The 20,716-nt window shown below is 36.7% G+C and overlaps 1 protein-coding gene across 2 annotated transcripts in view; it reads right to left on the bottom strand.

Moving 5' to 3' along the window:
- The window catches only part of BMP5 (bone morphogenetic protein 5), a 75,067-nt gene extending 55,671 nt beyond the window's left edge, over positions 1-19,396 (bottom strand). The window contains exons 1-2 of one of the 2 annotated variants that reach the window (XM_050950850.1): positions 19,139-19,396; positions 18,240-18,607 (exon numbers count right to left, since the gene is read on the bottom strand). In XM_050950850.1, the coding sequence (XP_050806807.1) occupies positions 18,240-18,489 (250 nt within the window). In that variant the 5' untranslated portion in view covers positions 18,490-18,607; positions 19,139-19,396. Of the gene's footprint in view, positions 1-18,239 lie in introns of both variants that reach the window. The other variant, XM_050950849.1, reaches the window with a different exon arrangement.
- Between the last annotated feature and the right edge of the window lie 1,320 nt (positions 19,397-20,716).

The following is a 20,716-nucleotide window of genomic DNA, read 5'->3' as shown; positions in this document are numbered from 1 at the left end:
ATTTCATGTCCTGTTAGGAGACTAGTTTTTACTATACAGCCCTTTATTAATGAAGGCATCTAAGATAATTCATCTGAACACCATGTGAGCAAGGATATTTATTTTCTCTGCTTTTTCAGTTAAGTCAACTATTCAGACAGCTATGGTTTAGAAAAGTCAAGTACATATTGATATGATCTGTCAATAATCTATTATTTTTCCTAATATTTAGCTCTAGTTTTCTCCCATACCAAATGGTTGCAGTGAAAGGTAACAATTATAGCCAGGTTTCTTTCCAAACCTAAAAGGTCAGGATGTCAGGCCAACACAGCCTGCAGATTAGTGAACCACAGGGGGGAAAAAAACTGCTTGAGAACTAGCTGTATACAATGAAAGCTCTGAAACTTTTATTGCTATTGAATGTGTCAGGTTATATTTCAAATCCAAATTCCTGAGCTGAGTCTACAGTACACGCAGGAATCGAAGTAATACACACACATTTCTTTTTCCTCATTCTTGAAACTTTCAGCACCAAATTCTGCCCTAACCTATACCTAGTGCAATCTCATCCAAGTCGCTTGCTTTTTGATTCAGCAAAGTCTGAACAGTAACTCAATTTATACATCGGGGAAAGGTTGGTCAGAAGTTGGTCCAAAAATGGGTGTACGTTATAACTGATTTAGCATTCAAATAATTTGAAGCTGGAGTGTAACTTGTGAGAAGGCTGAAGGGGAATGTAGGACCATAAGGCAACTGTCAGGAGTGTATAAGCTAAAGCACATTTTATCTTCTCACCTCCTGTTAGTTACTTCTCTTACTATATACCTCCTTCCACTGAATCACAGCAAGTTATTAGACCACTGCTGAATTCAGCTGAGACGCTTCCATGTGAGCTCTACCTTCTTACTTCAGGGTCAACTTGCCTACTAAGGTATGAATCAGTTTAGTATTGCTCTTTAAAATGTACCTACTTTTAGTGGGTTACTGAGGTTTTAACATTACCCACACAGCCAATTTGATCTAGAATGCTCAGTGAATCACATTTTACATGAAATGCAAAATAAAACAGGGAAACAATTTCTGGTTAAGAAAACCAGGAATTAAAGTTAACCCTTCAAATACTCATTCACTGAATAGGCAACTATATGCTACAATTACTAATAACTGTGCTGAATGATGAACTTCCAACGATTTCATTTTAGAATGCTGCATTTTAACTTTGACTAAACATTAAACAAAATCAAGCCAGCTGTAACTATGATCATAAATGAATGAATAAATAAATGGAAATGAAAATATCCAGAACATACAATTTAGAGAAAACAGAACAAAGCATATTACAGATGATCACTTTAGAATTATTTTGACACATCAAATATTTTCTTAGAGAGACATTGTAAATACACTGAAGTTTGCAAAAACAATATCATTTAACATATTTTGGGCCAGATGCTGACCTATTATAAATATGTGTACCTCCCCTGAAATCAGTGAAGCTACACAGATTTACACCAGTGGATTTAAACCACCCTATATATTTTATGCCTTCCATATTCTAGTCCTGCAATTTATGCAACAGTGTCATTTTATTGATTGTTGTAAAACTACAAGGAATTAGTTTAGTTGAAGCATACCAAAAATCTGCAAAGTGCAAAGGACATTCATACTTACTGATAACATCCTTATAATGGACCTGCTCGTAATAGTAATCAGAGCTGAAGTATTTGAAGTGTTTGGATCATGATTTATTCCTGGCCAAATGATAGGATGGGAACAATGAAAACATTTCTTATGAATCCTAACATTTCCCACATTGGGCACCTTTGCTGAACTGTTCACAATGAAACCCAGAACTCTTTTCTGAACAATTAAAGTGAATTCAGAACTCACCAATCTGCATGAACACTGAACAATTCTTTCCCAATGTACAGTACCTTACATTTATCAACAGGTTAAAAAAAGAGATGCACTGGATTTGGGGAAGGTTGCATGACTCTGGATCCATCTTGCTACCCACTACCAAAGTGCTCCAAGTGCTGCAAGTCAAGCAGTATGTTGAAAGCCCCCCAATTTTCTTCCCTACCTCTGTGGTAGTAGGAGCATCGGACTGATGCCAGTTTGTCTGCCTGCGAAGAACTCATGCAAAGTTTATCCATGGGCAGCACCAAAATGGATGCCTTCCCCAACCTAGCATGTAGCTGTTGATTGTTTGGATTACTAGGAGCGCGAGATAATCAGAACACTCATGTTGATTGTAGAGTCATACATCGATATAATTAATCTCTGGAATAATTAACATAATCTCAAAATGTATTTTATGTGCTACAACTCCAGCTGCTTGGCTTTTAGCTGAGCTTAAATTTAAAGAGATGGATAATTGTGTTTGGTAGATTGAGCACTAATGTGGTACTTTGTATTTTTATTTCAACTGATATGTTTTTAGAGCCAGGACAATGAGGAAAATTTGACATTTACAATACAGTGCAGGATCTACCTTTTTCTTGGCTGCTGTTTATACTATGCTCTTGTTTCTCCTAGGACTAAAAATGACTACTGGCCTAATCTCTGATGATAGGCCTATTTTTCTATTAAATGTAATTTGGAACCACTTATTGCCCAGCCCATGATTGCACCCTACTTTTGGGGCTACCTTGCTTCCCTGTTCTTGATAATACGAGTTCCTCTCCTGAAGGCAAGCTGGAACAATTTGGTTGGAGCTGGCCATAATATGTCCCACTAGTCCAAAGGGATGTTCATGCCATGCTAACTAAGCAGGCTTCTTTCACATACTGCAGCAAGTAGTGATGTAAACACATAGAGCTTGAAATCCTCTTTTAGGAAATTGTACTATAGAGTCTAGTATTCAAATCATTTGATGCTTGCACACTAGTCTGGTCTAGCATAGGTGCACAACGCCTCATTGTATGTGCACTTTAGGGAATCTGCACATCTGTATCAAGCTTGCGAGAGTGGGCATGCCCTTTGGTATATACCCATTTGAAAAATCTGGTCTTTAGTTTTAGAATTTAAGTTGGAGGCAGGAGGGAAATATTATTCTCATATATTTAAGTCAGTGCCTTAATTGTAACATTAAAAAACACCGCAAAATCCCTATCATCTGTTCACTCTATACCAGGGGCTACACTCTGGATTTTCTATGATAAAATAAGAAAAAGTAGTCTCTAGCCACATAATAGTGTATGCTATACAGCCTCACTAAACACGATTCCAGAATGTAAAAGGGGAATCGAAAATGTATTGCCAGAAGACTGCTGATTATACAGGAACAAAGCACACATAATGAGCTATGGTAGGAAATATCTAAAGGGGCTCACTTTAGGCATTAAAAAGAGGAAATGGCTATATTCTGATGTGCCACCTAAAACTGAATTGGGCTGATAAATATTACTATCTTGTCTTACAACAAACATCCATCACAAAGTTCACCAGAATACAGGCAGTGCTTCCTTTAAGTCATCACATCATATTCTTATGTTTCTACTATATTTATTTTTGGCTGATACCATGAAGCTCATTCATATCTTTATCTCCTTTTGATTAGACTACTGCAATATTCAGCTTGTTGGGGTTGTTTTTTTAAACCAAACAGGATCATGACTAAGCAACTTGAAAGAAGGATAGCATCTTCCATAAGTTAATGTGAACATAGGAACCTAACTGCAGATTTTGCCTGTGCTACCACTAAAACTTAGTATTTATTTCAAGATCTTTCAAGAACACTTTTCTTTTCAGAGCCAGGTTCATGAGTAGGTGCCAGATCCATCTAGGTTCTTACAATCCAGAGTCAAACAATTTGTAAATTCCAACTACTACATGGCAAACAGTGTAACTGGACTTCTTCTACAATCCTCCACAACCAGTTAGTTCATCACAAAACACTTAGGAGGTTAACTATCTCTGTTTTTAATTTGAAAACATATTCTTTCATATTTTTTAAAATCTTTGGGGCAGTTGGTGTTAATCAGCATTGCTCAACTGAAGTTAGTAGAGATGAATTATTTTACACCAGCTGAGGATCTTGTTTTTCATTTTATTGCTTCTTTTCTTCATCTATTTTCAGATATGAAGCATTCTGAGAACTTCCTTATGAGAGCTGAACAACAAAACAATAGCAATGCTATTCGTTGGGAACCTCTCCCATCTTTGCTACACAGTGAAAGGGCACATGGAAATCAGTCACCCAGAGGGTGGAGAAGCAGTATCTTCAACCCTACTGTTCCAAATTCCTTAGACAGACACCCTCACACACACAAATCATGGGACTGGCTTAAAAATCGTGCATTTTAAAAAATAAAATGTGGGTTCTTTTTACTTGCCTTGTGCTTTTTGAACATTTAAGGGTCACATATTTCTTTGCAACCATAGCACTAGAAACTTCATTAAAAAAAACAAAACACGAAAGCTGAGATTCTCACATAAGTGTCAGGACTCCAAGAAGACCATCAAACATCATGAGACTCACAATCAGCTCAGGAGAGATGGTAGCATTAGAGAAGTGAAAGGGAGACATTCTGGAAAGACAGAGTAAGCTCTCTCATGGGAGAAGAGGCACAGATCCCAGGTTATCTTCTTCAAACTCCACTCATTGCTGCTGATACAAGGGACCCACGCTCCTCAATGCAGCAGTGAGGCCTTTGGGAAAGCTCCAGGTCCTTATCAGTACTGCCTGATCCTGCTCTTCTTACAAGTAACTGGGACCCTACTTGTGAAATATAGATGTTTAAAGGACTTATCTTGCAAGCTACTAAGCAACCCTCAACTCCTGCTGAACTAAATTGGAGGTTACTCAGCTTCTCACAGCACCAGGCTCAAATGCTCTTATTAGTCCTCAACTCCGGGGAGCAGATCCATGAACTCTCTCATCCTTATTTCAAAATGTTACAACAGGATGCAATTAAGCACAATTAACAAAGAGGTCAAATGGTCATCTGATAAACCCTGTTCCAAACAGGCAGCCTGGAAAGGTCAGTGCTGCTTAGGCTGCACAGTATTGGTGAGGGAAAAACTAGTATAATTTAAGGAATTTTTTTAAAAGGAAAAATAATAATCCAAGTATATTAAACTAGAGAGACTTATGTGCTTTCTGTGTGTTATCTTTATTATGTAGAGACATTTCATAGTAAGTTTGCACAATTTTATACCTTACAGTCAATAACTGGCAAGTCTCACAATACCCGAATGAGTTAGGCAGCTTCCCTAGAACTTAAATCTGAGTTTTACTGCTTTAGTCTTAATAATTCGTTGTTTCATTTACATGACTGTCTGTCTTAATAAATATGTCTTGAAGATTATGATTCACACCAATCCACTGACATCTCCTTTTAGAACAAGGACACTCTGAAATCCCCAGGAAGAATGCACAGTACAAGAGCAAGGGGCTACAAAGCTCTCAAGAGCTAAATCCTATACAAAGTGCACAGTCAGAGCAAAAAAATGGGTTTGTGGGGGACAGAAGCAACGGGATTTATGAGGTTGCATATCCACCATGTCTACCTCTACTGGACAAACGGGACTCAGACCTCTTGTTGATCCCCCAAATTCTGCCTCCACCACTGGGGGAAACCAGTCTTAGACCAATTCCGAAACATCTTCGGCCCTCTGTGCTTATGGAGAGAAGTCAAGGTTTGTCCTAGGGTATTAGAGCTCACAAGGTACGTGAGCTCCATACAAGCATCCTTATTTTACAGATGGAAAAACTGAGGCAGGGCATCTTTGTTTGGAAACTGAATCTCTTTGATTTTTTCCCTGATTGTTCCTTGGACAGCCCATGGACTGTCCTTTAGGTCTGAGCTGCAACTGTGGCTGTGGTAGATTCTCCAGCCTCTGAGCCTCCATGTAGCTTTCCACATTCAACACAGCAAGTACCACTCACTTGAGGGTGAGTGATTAGTTCTCAGAATGTAATTAACCTATTTAATCTAGGATAGAGAAGGACTAATACTCACTGGCAACCTGGGAGATGCCCTGGGTTAAAGAACCTCTACAGCATCTGCTCCAAAACTGTCTTACTATAGGGCCATTGCCAAAGCCTGCTACTTTCCATCATAAATCACAGCAAAACCATTTGCTGTTGGTGGGCTGCATGCTGGCCTTGCTCTTCCATCATCCACCCTCAGGCTCTCTACCATTTTCCCTCTTCCATACCTCTTTTGCAGAGTGGGTTCAAAGAATGTGTGACCAGGTGCCATTCTCCACCTGATCTAAAGCAAAGCCCTGTGTAAAGTCACCACTACCTCCCTTCCTGTGGTTTGGTTTTATTCATAGATGCTAAGGCAAGAAGGGACTGCTGTGATCATTGAATCTGACCTCCTATATAGCACACACCACAGAACTTCCCCAGCATTTTTAGAAAAACATCCAGTCTTGATTTAAAAATTGTCAGTGATGGAGAATCCACCACAACCATTTGGTAAATTGTTCCAACAATAAGTTACTCTCACTGCTAAAAAATTACACCTTACTTCCCGTCTGAATTTGTTTGGCATCAACATTCAGCCATTGGTTTGTGTTATACCTTTCTCTGCTAGACGGATGAGCCCATTAAATATTTTTGCCCATCAAGGTTCTTATACACTGTAATCAAGACACCCTTTAACCTTCTCTTTGGTAAGCTAAATAGACACAAGGAGATCAGTGAATCTCTATAAGGCATGTTTTCTAATCCTTTAATCATTCTCAGGACTTTTCTCTGAACCCTCTCCAACTTATCAAAATCCTCCTTGAATTGTGGGCACCAGAACTGGACACAGTACTCCAGCAGTGTTCACACCAGTGCCAAACACAGAGGTAAAATAATCTCTCTCCTCCTATTCGAGATTCCCTTGTTTATGCATTAGCTCTTTTGGCCAGAAAGTCATACTGGGAGGTCACGTTCAGCTGATTATCCACCATAACAGCCAAATCTTTTTCAGAGTTGCTGTTTTAAAGGACGAAGTCCCTCATCCTGTAAGTATGGCCTATATTCTTTGTTTCTAGATGCATACATTTACGTTTAGCCATATTAAATGCATACTGTTTGCTTACCAAGTTTACCAAGTAACTCAGATTGCTCTGAATCATTATTTACTACTCCACCAATTTGTGTGTCAGTGATGATTTTATATTTTCTTCCAGGTCATTGATAAAGATGGCAAATAGCATAGGTACAAGAACCATCCCTGCAGGACCCAACTGGAAACAGACCGCTTCAATGAAAATTTCCTGTTTACAGTTACCTTTTCAGACCAATGAGTAAGCCAGTTTTTAATCCATTTAATGTATGCCTAGTTAATTTTATATAATTTGGTTTTTTTTAAATCAAAATGTCATGTGGCACCAAATCAAATGCCTTACAGAAGGCAAAGTATATTACATCAACACTATTACCTTTATCAACCAAACCTGTAATCTCATCAAAAAAAGATATCAAGTTAGAGTCAAACTATTTTCCATAAACTCATGTTGAGCTGCATTTATTACGCTACCTTCCTTTATTTCATTATTAATCAAATCCTGTATCAGCTGTGCCATTTTCTTGCCCAGGATCAATGTCAGCCTGACAGGACTATAATTACCAGATCATACCATTTATCCTTTTTTTAAATTTGACACATTAGCTTTGTTCCAGTCTTCTGGAACTTCCATAGTTCTCCAAGACTTATTGAAAATCAGTATTAATGGTCCAGCCAGCTCCTCAGCTTGTTCTTTTAAAACTCTTGTATGCAAGTTATCCGGAACTGCTGATTTAAAAATGTTTAACTTTTGTAAGCTTCTGTTTAACATCCTCCAGAGAAACTAGTGGAATGGAAAGACTGTCATGAGATTGCATCATTTGTTTTTTCCCCAAATATAGAACAGAAATATGTACTGAACTACCTCTGCCTCTTCTGCATTATTATTGATAATTCTACCATTTCCATCTAGTAATGGACCAATACCCTTGTCAGTATTCTTTTTATTCCTAATACATTTTAAAAACTCTCTCTTACTGTCCTTAACCTGCAGGCCAAAGATTTCTCATTGTGTCCCTTGACTTCCCTTATCAAATTATTAGCACAGAAATTAATATCACCACAGCACAAAATAGTCAGCTCAACCTTCTCCCCAGGCAAATTATACTGTTAGTAAATTACTAATTAGCCATTCTCTCCACATCAAGAAGGCTAACAGATGTGTTTTTGACACATATAAAATTGTATATAAAATAATTTTAAGAAAATGTATTTTACAACTGAATACATACATTTTTGTTCTGTGTTTGTATAGCACCTAGCAGAATGGGCTCCAGGTCCATGACTAGGGCTCCTACATGTTACAGCCGTACTGTATGATCGATAGATTAATAGGTTAGATAGATAGATGCACATCCATCCTTTTAAAACTTCACAGATTAAAGACCATTTCCTTCACAAATAAAAACATGGTTAAGAGCTGTTATCACTATCAAGACAGTAAATATCATAAAATAATACTATGCCCACACCTTAAATACTGCATGCAGTTCTGGTTCTAAAAAAAAGATTAGCACTGGAAAAGGTACAGAGAAGGGCAACAAAAAAAGATTAAGGGTATGGAATAGCTTCCTTATGAGGAGAGATTAAAAAGACTGGGACTGTTAGGCTTGGAAAAGTGAGGACTAATGGAGGGATATGACAGAGGTCTATAAAATCATGACTGGTGTGGAGAAAATGATTAAACAAGCGTTATTTACCCTTTCACATAGTACAAGTACCAGGGGTCACTCAATTACATTAATAGCAGCAGGTTTAAAACAAACAAAAAGAAGTGCTTCTTCATTCAATGCACAGTCAACCTGTGGAATTTATTGTCAGAGGATGTTGTGAAGGCCAAAGTCTAACTGGGTCAAAAAGAATTAGATATATTCATGGAGGATAGGTTCATCAATGTCTATTAGCCAAGATGGCCAGGGATGCAATCCCATGCTCCAGATGTTCCTATGCCTCTGAGTGCCAGATGATGGGACTGGACAACAGGAGATGAATCACTCAATAATTGTCTTTTCCATTCATTTCCTCTGAAGCATCTGGCACTGGCCACTGTTGGAGGAAAGAATACCAGACTAGATGGTCCATTGCTCTGGCCCAGTATGGACATTCTTATGTTTTTATGCGCAGGAACCAAGTAGGCCATTGGGACTTTGCAATAGGTATTCATTTAATTTTATTCTTTTTACTGCAGTTTAAATACATGAGTGTTAAAAACAACAACAGTGGGGAAGAAATCTAATTCATTAAAAAAAAAAACTATGTGTAAAGGGTCTTCATGGGCCAAATTTTCTGCAGACATGAATGGGTAAAATATTAGACATTATAGGTGACATCAGGTACACCAGCAGATAATTCAGCCCTAAATATTAGGTATTTATATGCATAAAATACTATTGGTCATCCTGCTAAGGTTTGATTCCGCCTTCAATATTGTACAAGGGATCACTGGAGGAACTTTTTTTTTCTAGTTTGTTGGTTGCCAACAATGGATGCGTACCATGTACTAGCATTGATAGTTGAGGTTTTCCTGATTAGCTTTCTAGACTGCCACTCATTACTTTAGTAATGTGCCTTTGTGCTGGCTCCCACTGTGTCATTGCTGTCTATCAGTTGTGCGTGCCCCTGTCTGCAAAACAAGATGGGTCGCTCCAAGTTCTACTCTTATCATTGTGGGTACAACACACATCATTAAATAGGAGGAGACAGAGATTAGATAACACCATAAGCATAGTCTAGTATACTGGCACAATTGCTCAAAATGGTTGGAAACAACTGGCTTGGTTTGACTACCGAAGGATCTCTCTGTAATACTCTGGCCAAAGTACAGGACCATAAAACCAATACCGTTGTACTCATTTTACAGTAATTTTTGCACAGAAATCGAGTCTCAAAATACAATACAAAATACAAACCAATTCCTGCCCCCATGAACCCCACCCACAAACTAAATGAGCTGTTGTCAGGGTTGACAAGTTCTGCCTGCTGTAGGACTTGTGTGTTTTACAGGAAATTTTAGCCAGGGGTGTTATTTTAAGAGAAGAGCAAATGGGGAAACCCCATGGCCTAGCCAATAAAATATGAACTTTAGGTGCAATGAAGTACTCATAAATATAACTCAGAACAAGAGGATTCATTGTTCCTCCTGATCCCTTTTAGCTGATCCTCTGATCTCAGCCTCTCTGTATGCGTCATGGCAGCCCTCATCCTTTAACCTGTGGTTTTTAAAAGCTTGCTACTATGTTATTTATGACTATAGTGTCCATAGCCAGTCTGTGTGCTCCCTACACACACATACTGGGGGAGAAGGGGCTTATTTTTTTTTGCTAGGATGAAAGGATTTGCATCTGGAACTGAATGGTTTGGGGACATTGAAGAAGTTACTTTGCTATAAGGAAGGAATTGGAGGATGAGGTATTCAATTCCCTACTTCCACCTGCATGGCTTGAAGAGCACCTCCTCACTCCCTCTCATTTACACCTCATCCATCTTCATCTTGTGACCTTTCATTCTGCTGTCTCTCTTTTAACACCACCTACAATCGCAAGAACTTTATTGGCATGACAAGGTATACAAGTGTCGCCAAAGGGAATACATCACATTCCATATCAGTGATTCCAATGGGGTCACTCTGTTGAACTGTCCTCATTCATTCTCTCCTTTGTCATCTTTATCTCATTCATTTTTCTTAATGCTTTCTTAAAGCATTATTCTAATTTACTGTCTCGACAGCAAAATGAAACTGCCATCAAATTAAAGTTGTGACCCACCTTCACTGACAGGGAGGAGGACAAGGAGGAGACAATGAGAAGAGCGTGGGAAATAATCACCAGTCTCGTAGCAGTCAGAGTTCTCCTGAAGCCCCGGGGAAGCCTTTCTTTAGCAGGAGGCTGCAATTGACACTTCTAAAACTAGAAAAAGAACAGGAGTACTTGTGGCACCTTAGAGACTAACAAATTTATTTCAGCATGAGCTTTCGTGAGCTACAGCTCACTTCTTCGGATGCATAGAATGGAACACACAGACAGGAGATATTTATACATACAGAGAACATGAAAAGGTGGAAGTATGCATACCAACAGGAAGAGTCTAATCAATTGAGATGAGCTATCATCATCAGGAGAAAAAAAACTTTTGAAGTGATAATTGAGATGATCCATAGAAGGTGTGAGGAGAACTTAACATAGAGAAATAGATTCAATTAGTGTAATGACCCAACTATTCCCAGTCTCTGTTTAGGCCTGAGTTAATTGTATCTAATTTGCATATTAATTCGAGTTCAGCAGTCTCTCTTTGGAGTCTGTTTTTGAAGTTTTTTTGTTGCAAAATTGCCACCTTCAAGTCTGTCACTGAGTATTCTCCCACTGGTTTTTGAATGTTATGATTCCTGATGTCAGATTTATGTCCATTTATTCTTTTGCGTAGAGACTGTCCTGTTTGGCCAATGTACATGGCAGAGGGGCATTGCTGGCACATGATGGCATATATCACGTTGGTAGATGTGCAGGTGAATGAGCCCCTGATGGCATGGCTGATGTGGTTAGATCCTATGATAGTGTCACTTGAATAGATATGTGGACAGAGCTGACATCGGGCTTTGTTGCAGGGATAGGTTCCTGGGTTAGTGTTTATGTTGTATGGTGTGCAGTTGCTGGTGAGTATTTGCTTCAGGTTGGGAGGCTGTCTATAAGAGAGGACTAGCCTGTCTCCCAAGATCTGTGAGAGTGAGGGATCATCTTTAAGGATAGGTTGTAGATCTTTGATGATGCGCTGGAGAGGTTTTAGTTGGGGGCTGTAGGTGATGGCTAGTGGTGTTCTGTTATTTTCTTTGTTGGGCCTGTCCGGTAATAGTAGACTTCTGGGTACTCTTCTGGCTCTGTCAATCTGTTTTTTCACTTCAGCAGGTGGGTATTGTAGTTTTAAGAATGCTTGACAGAGCCTCAGCTATGTGGGAATACAAGACTGCGTGATTATCAATTTTCTGCTAAACTCAGCCTGTAGGCCCAAGAAAAGCAGCACAAAAGGAAGTGTCATGGCTAGAAAGGGGCTGCTCATGTCAGATATCCCAGTTATTCAGGAAGTAGGTGGGTGGCAATGATAAAACTCACAATATCACATTCAGAGAAGGTAATAATAGCAGCCGTAAATGTAAAAGACCACATATGTACCAGGGTTGGCCTGTTATCTCAGAATTTCTAGCAAGGCTGGGAGTTAGGAGGGGAGCCACGGCATGAAAGTCAAGAAGGCATCTCCACATCCCCACTGGAGACTTGTTACTCCCTGAAGATCCTTCTCAGAGAGTGAGTCCTCACCAGCCTCTCTCTTCCTCTTTTGTAGCTAGTCACTAGGAATTGGTGTTTTCCGAGGAAAATATGTACTGTACAAAACACACAATCCCTATGTCCCCACCCCAAGCTGTGTTTAGTTTGGAAAAGCAACATATATTAAAGAAAAAGAAGCAGAACCAGGTCAGCCATCCTTCCAATGGTAACATATTAATATTTTAAATATATATTTATGTACAATTTTAGAGAAAGAGCGAGAGAGACAGATTAGATATCCCTTCACCATGCACTTCTGAACATCTGCTAAATCAGTTACTCTTCAGTTATCTGCAATTTCTTTCAAATCTGTCAGCAAGAGAAGTCAGACAGTTTTATGCCCCAGCTAATGGAGAGCTTGACATATTTTTGGCTGAGTTGCTACAACAATTTACTTGAATTTAAAGTGTTAACTTTGGCAAAGAATTAACTGACAGTTATACAAATATTATTTTGTTAGATGATATTCATGCAAAACACACAAAGCTATCTAGAGGTATGTCTATATAACTCATAACATTCATGTAACATGAGAAATTTCCAAGGAATATATATAAATATGAAGTGATAAAGCAATATAGTTTTAGAACGCAAAGATGGACAAATATTTCCGTTTTGAAATCCTAACAACCTGCTCTGTCATAATGTAAAAATTGGTTAGCCCTGTCTAACAAATGATTAGAGATTGGTGAGCGGTTGGTAGTGAATAAGTTATTCAATGAATTTGTCTTTTTATTCCTGTAACAAATGTGTTCATTTGTTCATTATTCAAAACTGTTTGGCCACTTTAATTTTATATGTTCACATATTCACTTGTTACTCATTGTTTGTGGTGTTTGTTTGGACTTCTAAGTCACATTAGATTGTTTCTGTTCGTTAACTGCATGACTAAAAATTTTATTGTGAAGGGAAATCAAAGGAGATTTCAAGTTGCCAGAATGGCTCTTGTTTGGATAGTATTAGCAAGACTCACTTGCAAAACTTTCACTTGTATGAAAATTCACAGAAAACAAAACAAAAAAACAGTGATTTTTGTAGTTTCCATTCAACATCATCATGAAGCTTTTTGCAGTATTTGCCCAACTATACAAATAGTTAAGTTCTGTGGCCTATTTTATTTAATCTTTATTCATTTCTATAATAGCATCTGTCTGTTTTACACAAGATAATAAGAGCACCACTTGCATCACTTTCATTAAGGTTGTTTCAATGTTTCCATTAGAAACTTGTATTTTTGTGAGGAAAATACTGTACTACATCCAAATAAATTCAGTCATAGCTAAAATTAAGCCTACAAGATCAGAAACTGACTTTTTTTTTTTTAAACCATACAAAAAGTTTGGCTGTTCCTAAGTGCTAAATGAATACAGAAGCTAATAGTTTCTGATGTTCTTTGAATTCATATATCAAAACTAGCTCAGTTTTTGCTACTCTTGACATTTTCTTGCTTAGTTTGCCATATTCTTCACTAATGATTGGTTACTTTAGCATGGGAGTTTATAGCAAGTCAATTATTTTGGTTTAAAAAACTAGCTACTTTACAGATACAATGGCTAAAAATGGATGGGAGTCCCTGTTTTATTTTGTATAACTCAAACAGTAATAAATAGATTTGTAAGTACTTTGAGTATGGACTAAAAACATAGTACAGCCTTAAAAGGACTTCAGAAAAGTTGTTTTCTATCATATTTGTAATACAGAATAAACAATAGGCTGTAATGAGTCCATACATGATTCACATTTTACAGAGGAGCTTAAATATGCCTTAAATGAGCAAACTCTCTTTGATTTCAACCTTTGATTCAGTAACTGACTCCAAAGGGTCTAGTGTGGAGACACTTAATTAAGTGAGCAGAATCTAGCCCAAAAACTCCTTATGAAAGAGTAGTTTCTGTTTACGGACATTAGCTGCCTTGTAAAGCTAAATATCACAGTCAGTTCCTTCTTTAAAATAGCATGCAAAGTTCTGGCTGACAAATATAATAATGACCTTCCCATCTGCATTTTTAAAAATTAAAACCACTTTTATGTTAGATAAGAAAATAATAATTGAAAACCAAAGGTTGATTATTTTTGTATTCCATAATATAACAGTGGCCAAATCTCTTCAAACCAAAAACAGGAAGACAGAAAATGGAAAAACTTATTAAAGGCAAATATCTGCTTACAGCAAGTTTTACAGATGACTTGTAAACAACAGAAAATATATAGTTATATTAATAGAAATGTGGAGAAACCCTTAAGCACAGTGTTAGCAGTGCTCATTGTGATGGCATATGGAAAACTTAATCCTTTTACTGGAAATGTTTGAATATAACTGTAGAAATCCTTTCTGTTTCTTTGGTCCAGACGTGGCCCAATTTTTTCTTTAATTCAATCTTGCTTTATTATTATTATTGTTAATTATTAATATTATTATTAAAAGGTGTGGGGTGGGCAAACCCTGACACTTTTTTTTGAGCTAAGTTCTTCCTTTGACATAATTCCCACTGGACACAGTGAGCCAGGACTGTATAATTATTATAGGATTTAGCTCTTCCCTGGTGAATACGGTGTCATATATGTCATTTTGGAGATCAGCCAAAAAGAAGATGCCAGAACTCTAAGCTGCAGTCACTCACTTGCAACAGTCTGGGTCAAAATGTAACAGGAAAAAACCACCCATGAACATAACAAAGAAGCTTTGAAGTTGTAGGTTATATGATCATATTATTAAAAAACTCTATGGTTTATTTTGGTGAGGTTTTATTCTTTGTCTTCTGGACCAACCCTGTTAATGCTTCTGTTACAATCATCAATATTTATGGTGAGTTGCCAATATGATCAGCATTGTATAAAACATAGGAGAATACATAATCCTTGCCCTGTCTATATCTTTTGAGAAAGAAGGAGCCATAATATAGGTATAAGCAGCATTTGCTTACAGTTTTAATTTTAGACAAGATAAATATGTTCATTTTTTCTCCTGGTTGCTTGCGGGAACGTCATATAACTTCAGTTCCCTTGGTTGCATTTTTAAAATGTATTTTAGAAGGCAAGAAGTTTAGAACTCCATTCTGACAGGTAGATTTTTATTGAAATTAGCGTGTAAGTGCTGTTTTTGTTCTTCAGTAGAAAGTGATTTGTCTTTCATTGATTTTATTTTCCCTAAGTTTCTTTTGTAATTTATTGTGTTTCCCATAAGGATGATTTTATTTTTGTAGCTCATACCTAATAAGACTTTTCCAGCAGGATACTTACACATTTGTTGTTTTATCATATGTGCTTTAAGTAATTATAAATTGGCAATACAATGGTTTAAATTTAAAATGCCAGGATGATTAATCTGCTTTGGAAGCAGTATATTAATACTGGCATATAATTAATTAAATACATTTTATCAGTGCAATCTAAGATTACAAAGATTTACTAATTTGATAAATGTTGCTCAATGCTTCAAATCTAAAATAACTTGTGTTCTTTTACTAACAATACCTCAATTTGTATTGATTGTAAGGTATAGTGTTAGCATTAATTTATCAATGCATATTTTTCCCATTATATGTTAACATAGCTTGCTCTCATCTGTCGGGATCTTAAATCATACCAAATGGTTACCTGCTTCAGTGACTTATTTAGTCATATGTTTTTATGCTAAAACATGGGCTCATTTAATAAAAATGTTAGAGCTAATCTATGTTAGTCATCAATATTCATTATGAATGTTACATAGTGAAGCTATAAACCACAATTACACAGAATGCACACTGTGGAAGGGCATTCAAACTGATTTAGGGTTAAGCCTAATTTAGGTTTAAAAAACATTTTTAATGGCTTATAGATACCAAACAAAACTTGGAATTTATATAGTATTCTTGAGATTTTAATCATGTCTAATTACTATAACCACTAGAAAACTCTCACTCCAAGTTTTCAGTTAAAAAATGTAAGACAAAGCATATAATGTTATTTTAAAGGTATTTTTTTTAAAAAGGAACATGGACCTCGGGCCAGAATGAGAAGCAGAAATATTAAGACACGTAGACAAGACTTGCATTCACCTGAATGGGAGTTTTGCCTGTGTAAGTACTGCAGAATCTGGCCAGTCCAGTCTTGATCCCAATCCTGCAAAGACTTATGCACGTATTTATATTTCATCCTGTAAGAAGTCCTGTTAAAATCATCAGGCTTACTCAAAGGGTCAGATCCTCAGACACTGTAGATGGATGTAGCTCAATTGACTTTAATGGAACTGTACAAATTTACACTAACTGAGGATGTGACCACAATGTACTAAGTTAAGTACATATGTAAACTTTTGTAGGATTGGATACTTGACTATTGCTTAGGAGATCACGGAGTTTCCTTTTTTTTTTTTTTTTTTTTTTTTAAATATTAGCATTTTAACTTCAAATGCTGTAGAGTACTTTTTGTGAGTTGTATCATATTGCCAATAGTTTTTAAACTAATAAGCAGATAATATAGAAGTAAAATATTTAGAAAAACCCTGGAAAGGAACTGACCTTGCAAAAAAATAAGTTTTATTCTGTTCAACTTGTTGACTTCTGGGAATAGAAAATGTAATTAAATTAATTTATTAATTGTATTTGGAGTTGCAGATATATGTTGCTGTTTTTGTAAAAAAAAGGTTTGAACATTGAGCATACTAACCTGCCAACTGATTAGTGAGATGTGATTTTATTATTATGGCAACTGAACTCTAGGGTGTCATTTTCCTACAAATTCTGGTAGCTAAGAAGGTTAGTGATTAGAGACATGTTTAATCTTGCTGCAGGTTTTAGTAACCTGGAAGACAAAAAAGCCTATCATACATTTTAAAGTGTATTTCAGAACATAGGCCAATATTTAAAAAGTTACCATAATAACTATTACTCTGGAAAGCAAGAGAGTTTATCACATCTTTTACAGCACTTGTAGAAAACCTTCAGGTTTTCATTTACACTCTTTTGCTATTAAAGTCAAATTAGAAGTTGCATAAATAGTGCTGTCAGGCTTGCATCATATTCCTTTTTAATTTTTAAATATTGTAAAAATAGTGAGTAAATTAAATGAATTGTTTGCAACATTCTTAATTAAATTTAAATTGCCTATTCTAGTTAAGAAATGTGCAACTGATGTTTTAATTGAATTATGTAATGCTTCATAACTGGTAAACACATTGCTACTCAAGATCAAATATAATTGGGTTTCATCCATATACCTTAATTAACATACACTTTCAAAAGTCCTGGAACTGTTCTTTTTTACTTGTTTCTGGTATGAAATATTATATCCATTACTTATATTATAAATAAACATACAAAAGACCTAATCCAGGTTCCAGGCACCCTGACAAAATACTAAAAATGTAATCCTTGTTATAAAATAAAAATAACAAAAAATCAGCAGTTGCCACAAAATCCAGCCATCCAGCTGAAAAGAAAACAAAAATTTGACATTTACCAAAAGAAAAAAACAAACAAAAAAACCTTCTCTCATTAGAAATGGTTTGATTCCCCACCCTCTTAACATTCTAGCCTTTAAAATATTAACATCTGATGTTTGTTTATGTTTGAGCTTTACATAAAACGGAGGGGAAAATAACCCACCAATACACATACGTGTTTGATATTTTTTTTAGTTTAAAAAAAATGGATCTGGCCTAAGGCTAGCACTTTCATTATATCAATGAAAGAAGGAAAACAGAAGCCAGGAGAGGGGAGTTATAGAAACTGACTTTATATAAACAGTGAGAAAAACCTTTTTCCATGGCCACCTACAATGTAGCTACTTTACCATTAGTATAACTTCTATTTTATTAGTAGTACAACTTCCAGGGCCCAATCCTGTTTTGTATATACATGCTAAGCTTCCACTGGAAGATTTGTCTCTGTACAAACTACAGGATCAGGGTGCTAGTTTGTCAAACAGAGCAGAAAAAAACGTTTAGACATACCTAAGTTGACAAAGCTCATGACCATGTCGGCGTCATTCAGAAAGTTGGTATCACGCAGGCTGGCTAAGGGAGGACTCTGTGTGGTGAGGGGGGTCATGCGAGATAATTGTATTCTCCGTGAATATCCATTTGAAGATGCGGAGTATCCTTTTCTTACCCCTCTGCTCTCTCCTCCCATTGATTCCCTCAGTGAATACTCCAGTTCCTCAGTATCCTCTTCATTTGTCATGGCATTGTACAGGTCCAGCATGAAGAGAGGTGCAGAAGAAGCCTGCTTTCCAGGTGAAAATGGTCTGGGTCTGTGAGGTAAACCCAAGATAGAGAGAATCTCTCTCTGGATCTCCCTTCTCTCATGGTTCCGCAGCCTCCTGTAAATAAAACTTGAATGGACATGATTGTCTCCCAAGCCTCCCTGTGAATGACCCACTAGAACCCAGCAATTCCAGAGCAAGACCAGGAAAGCTCTGAGTGCCGTTAGGTTCATTGTTGAAAAGAAAATGAACAAAAATATTTCTCCTGCTTATTCTGAGCTCCTATGAGGTCTGCTTTACTAGTGGCTGAAAAACAAAATTTACCTATTCTTCATGTCAATGTCATTTCTAAACATAACATCTTTGGTAATTCTCCCCCACCCGCCGTTTAAATATTATGGAATGTGTCAGGTTGCAGTTATTTCTAAGAAAGCTGAAATTCAGACTTCCAATTTTCCACTGTTGTTATCGTTTTTTCTGCATTTATGGAGCAGAAGACCAGTATTTTGTCAGCTGACCTAGGCATTCCTGTTATAAACCTTAGATAACCAGGTCTTTAGTTCAGGGTTGTGTTAGCAAGAGCTGATCTTCTGATACACTGTAATTGCCAGAGTTATCTTCTCTTGTTATTCTGAATTCTTCTCACACCTTGCGCTCTTTCCAAGATAAAATCCTGAGTCACAGATTTGTCTTGATCTGTACCTTGGTAGTATAATTTATATTTGTCCAGCAGCCTGGTGATAACTTTAACATCTTTTGAATCACCTTAGTATAAACTAATTCTAAAGCATGTACTAATCTAATTCATATGTTTCCCTGAATTTACTTGAAAAAACTTCTGTAAATCCATTCAACCCCTGTCAGCTTCTTAACTGTTATTTCCAACTCTAGCAGGCACAAATATAACAGCTCTCTTCAACAGAGATCTAAAGACTAATGTAAGCACAACCCTGCTGGGAAAGAAGAGGCTTCTCATTGTAATTTGAAACGGGCAAAGCAAAGAAGTTCTTAACCCTTCTGCTGCCAAACAAAGCTTCACTCCCCCAGGACCCCAATGTACAGTAATATATGTAAATTGGCTACATACCTATTCTGACATTTACAAACAGATTCTAGAAAACCCCAGCTCTAAAAATTAGCTTTACTTTAACTATATGTCCTAAAATTGTTTTTATTCTTATAATATAGATCTTTGAGTCTGCAAAGTAGTAGATTTGAACATGACAAACAATCACATAACATATTAAACTAGGATCTCATTCTGAGAAGTGTTTATATTTTAAGATGTTTACATAAATAAAGATTACCTTTAAAAAAAACACAAAAAAACCCCTGTAGGATAATTAATCAATTAAAGCTCAATTTATTTCTCTGTTTAGCTGAATTAACAGAAGGCAATCTAAATTAAAGTCAGCAAGCAATATGTTCAAAATGCACATAGTTAATTGTGTGATTATACGTTATTGCTAATTACAAATTACAATCTATGTAATCATTTGTTTAAAGTGTATTTTGCGTAATAAATTGCTGTACTGCATTTCCTAGTAAAAGTCCAAAACTGAGATTTAAACTCATAGCCTGCTACTAATAAATTATTTCTCCAATTTAGTATAACTGGCTAGATAGCTAAACAGTTACTCACAAATGCTTTACTTGAAATTATGGTTCTCATCTCGATTTTATTAAGGCCTGCACCTTGGATTTTCATATAATTTACACAAAATCATAGTGTTATGTGTCACTATTGCTTAAAATTACTTGCAGCCAGTAGCCTGCTTCTTAAAATTTGGTTTAAGCATTAGGAAAATTTCCCTTGGTGAGGATACAACTGGAGAGTGAGATGGGGGCAAGAAGAAATAGGACCAAAAAAATGAAAAAAGTTACTGAAATGCCGGGCATCAAAGAAAAAACAGGTTCTTCAATTGCCTTCAGGCAGCTTTCACTCACATGACCAGCATCTACTCAGCAGATAACAATAGTTCTCAGGGAACTTACGAGCACTACAGAAATGATATTCTCACCCTAATGAGCCACTCATGAAGAATTTCTCTAGTACGGTAGGCACAAACAAGCTTTTCTCATACATTCTGATCCATATTCTGCCCTTGGGGCCCAATCCAGCTCCCATTAAAGTATATTGAATACTTTCCATTAAATCAAGGACCCATTCAAGGCACACTGATGACAGCCAGGCAACCCCACTGAATTCAGTAGGGTTTATTGCCA

This window comes from Gopherus flavomarginatus, chromosome 4, assembly GCF_025201925.1.
Source record: "Gopherus flavomarginatus isolate rGopFla2 chromosome 4, rGopFla2.mat.asm, whole genome shotgun sequence".
Taxonomy (NCBI): domain Eukaryota; kingdom Metazoa; phylum Chordata; order Testudines; family Testudinidae; genus Gopherus; species Gopherus flavomarginatus.
Note: the sequence above shows the minus strand (reverse complement) of the source record. Positions and strands in the feature narration are given on the sequence as shown.